This window comes from Anneissia japonica, unplaced genomic scaffold (genome assembly GCF_011630105.1).
Source record: "Anneissia japonica isolate Jap-2015-1 unplaced genomic scaffold, ASM1163010v1 scaffold48278_len1325_cov243, whole genome shotgun sequence".
Lineage (NCBI taxonomy): Eukaryota > Metazoa > Echinodermata > Crinoidea > Comatulida > Comatulidae > Anneissia > Anneissia japonica.
The window spans coordinates 1-1,311 of record NW_022700230.1 but is presented as its reverse complement, the minus strand read 5'-3'; the positions used below and the strand labels follow the sequence as shown (position 1 = coordinate 1,311).

The window sequence follows — 1,311 nt, the reverse complement described above, 5'->3', positions numbered from 1 at the left end:
TATCGAGACCATCACCCAACCTAAAGACAAAGCAGCTGAAATTCATTAAAAACGTTACAAACTTGCGTTGTAAGACGGAAAGCGATTTATACGAGATTCTACGAAACAACTTCCATGAAATTTATTTTAATTCTGTCGTATATATAAATGGATATTCAAAGGGAAATTGACGAGTAGGACTTTCATTGAACTTTATGCAAAAGTTGCGGGTAAAGTAATTTCCATGGACTGTAAAATCAACGATAGGCTCTCCAAAATCCTACGTCATCGGTAACTTCTCTCTGCACAGCTTAACGTCATCGGGTGCTCCCAACACCATCAATATAAACTGACACGCACGCGCAAGATTTAGCACAGTATTTTAGAAGAGCACTCACGCACACACTCGCACGCAAACCAATGATGTCTGGAGAGCTCTTGCCAAAGATTTTCGAGAAGTTTTCTCCATGGACTATAGGCGAGCGAAAGAGAATGGATCGCCTTACAACAGCTGCCGTAATTTCCAGAGAGATCGCCAGGGAATTCATATCGTCGCCGTACACCGAATCGTCTCTCTCTCGATACGCCGAAACGATGCGAGAAATCGCCGATAAGATGGACGTTCGGCTAGGACTCCAATTGGATGCCGTCGCGGCGGTGATCGACTTCGAAAAAGACGGGTTCCCGGGTCTGTTTTCGTGCCTCAACGACATGCTCGAAATCGGAGACGTCAACTGGGGTCGAATCGTCATTGTGTACATGTTCGGTAGGAAATTGGCAAAGAGATGGGCGAAGAAAGGTCTCGAGGACTACGAAGATACCGTAGCCGAGTACGTCGGCGAATACGTGGCCACAGAATTGTCCGGTTGGATCTCCCAACGTGGTGGATGGGTAAGTGTGATTCAGAGGGCGGCAAACACGTTTTCGAGAACGTCGGTTTTCACCGATCGTATCCCGATGTACGTACGAAAAATAATAATAATTTAATAATCATCTATTTTTCTCTCCACTTCAGGATGACTTCGTGGAAATATTCGGCCGCAGACGTCGAAAGTCGCTCTCCGACCTCACCGTTCCGATCCTGCTGGCGGTCATATTGGCAACTCCGTTCGTTTTGTCTAACTGCAGATGACTCTAATCTCGTTTTGATATCGAATAAAATGCCGTCGTTTATAACTGTACAAACGTTTATTAAAATCTGTTTCGATATTGAATATTAAATTGTAGTTGACATACCAAACAATGCGTCTTTCGTTTAAATCACTGTTTTGTGTATGTGTGCTTGTGTTGTGTGTGAGTGTGTGTGATAGAAAAAAAAGCAGATAATTTTTA

The 1,311-nt window shown here is 43.7% G+C and overlaps 1 protein-coding gene across 1 annotated transcript; it reads left to right on the top strand.

Annotated features, from left to right (window-relative positions):
• Positions 1-402: 402 nt before the first annotated feature.
• On the top strand, positions 403-870 carry LOC117103301 (apoptosis regulator BAX-like; the record flags this gene model as incomplete). Its single annotated transcript, XM_033243846.1, has 1 exon — positions 403-870. A coding segment is annotated over exon 1 (468 nt), but the record flags the coding sequence as incomplete, so codon positions are not given.
• Between the last annotated feature and the right edge of the window lie 441 nt (positions 871-1,311).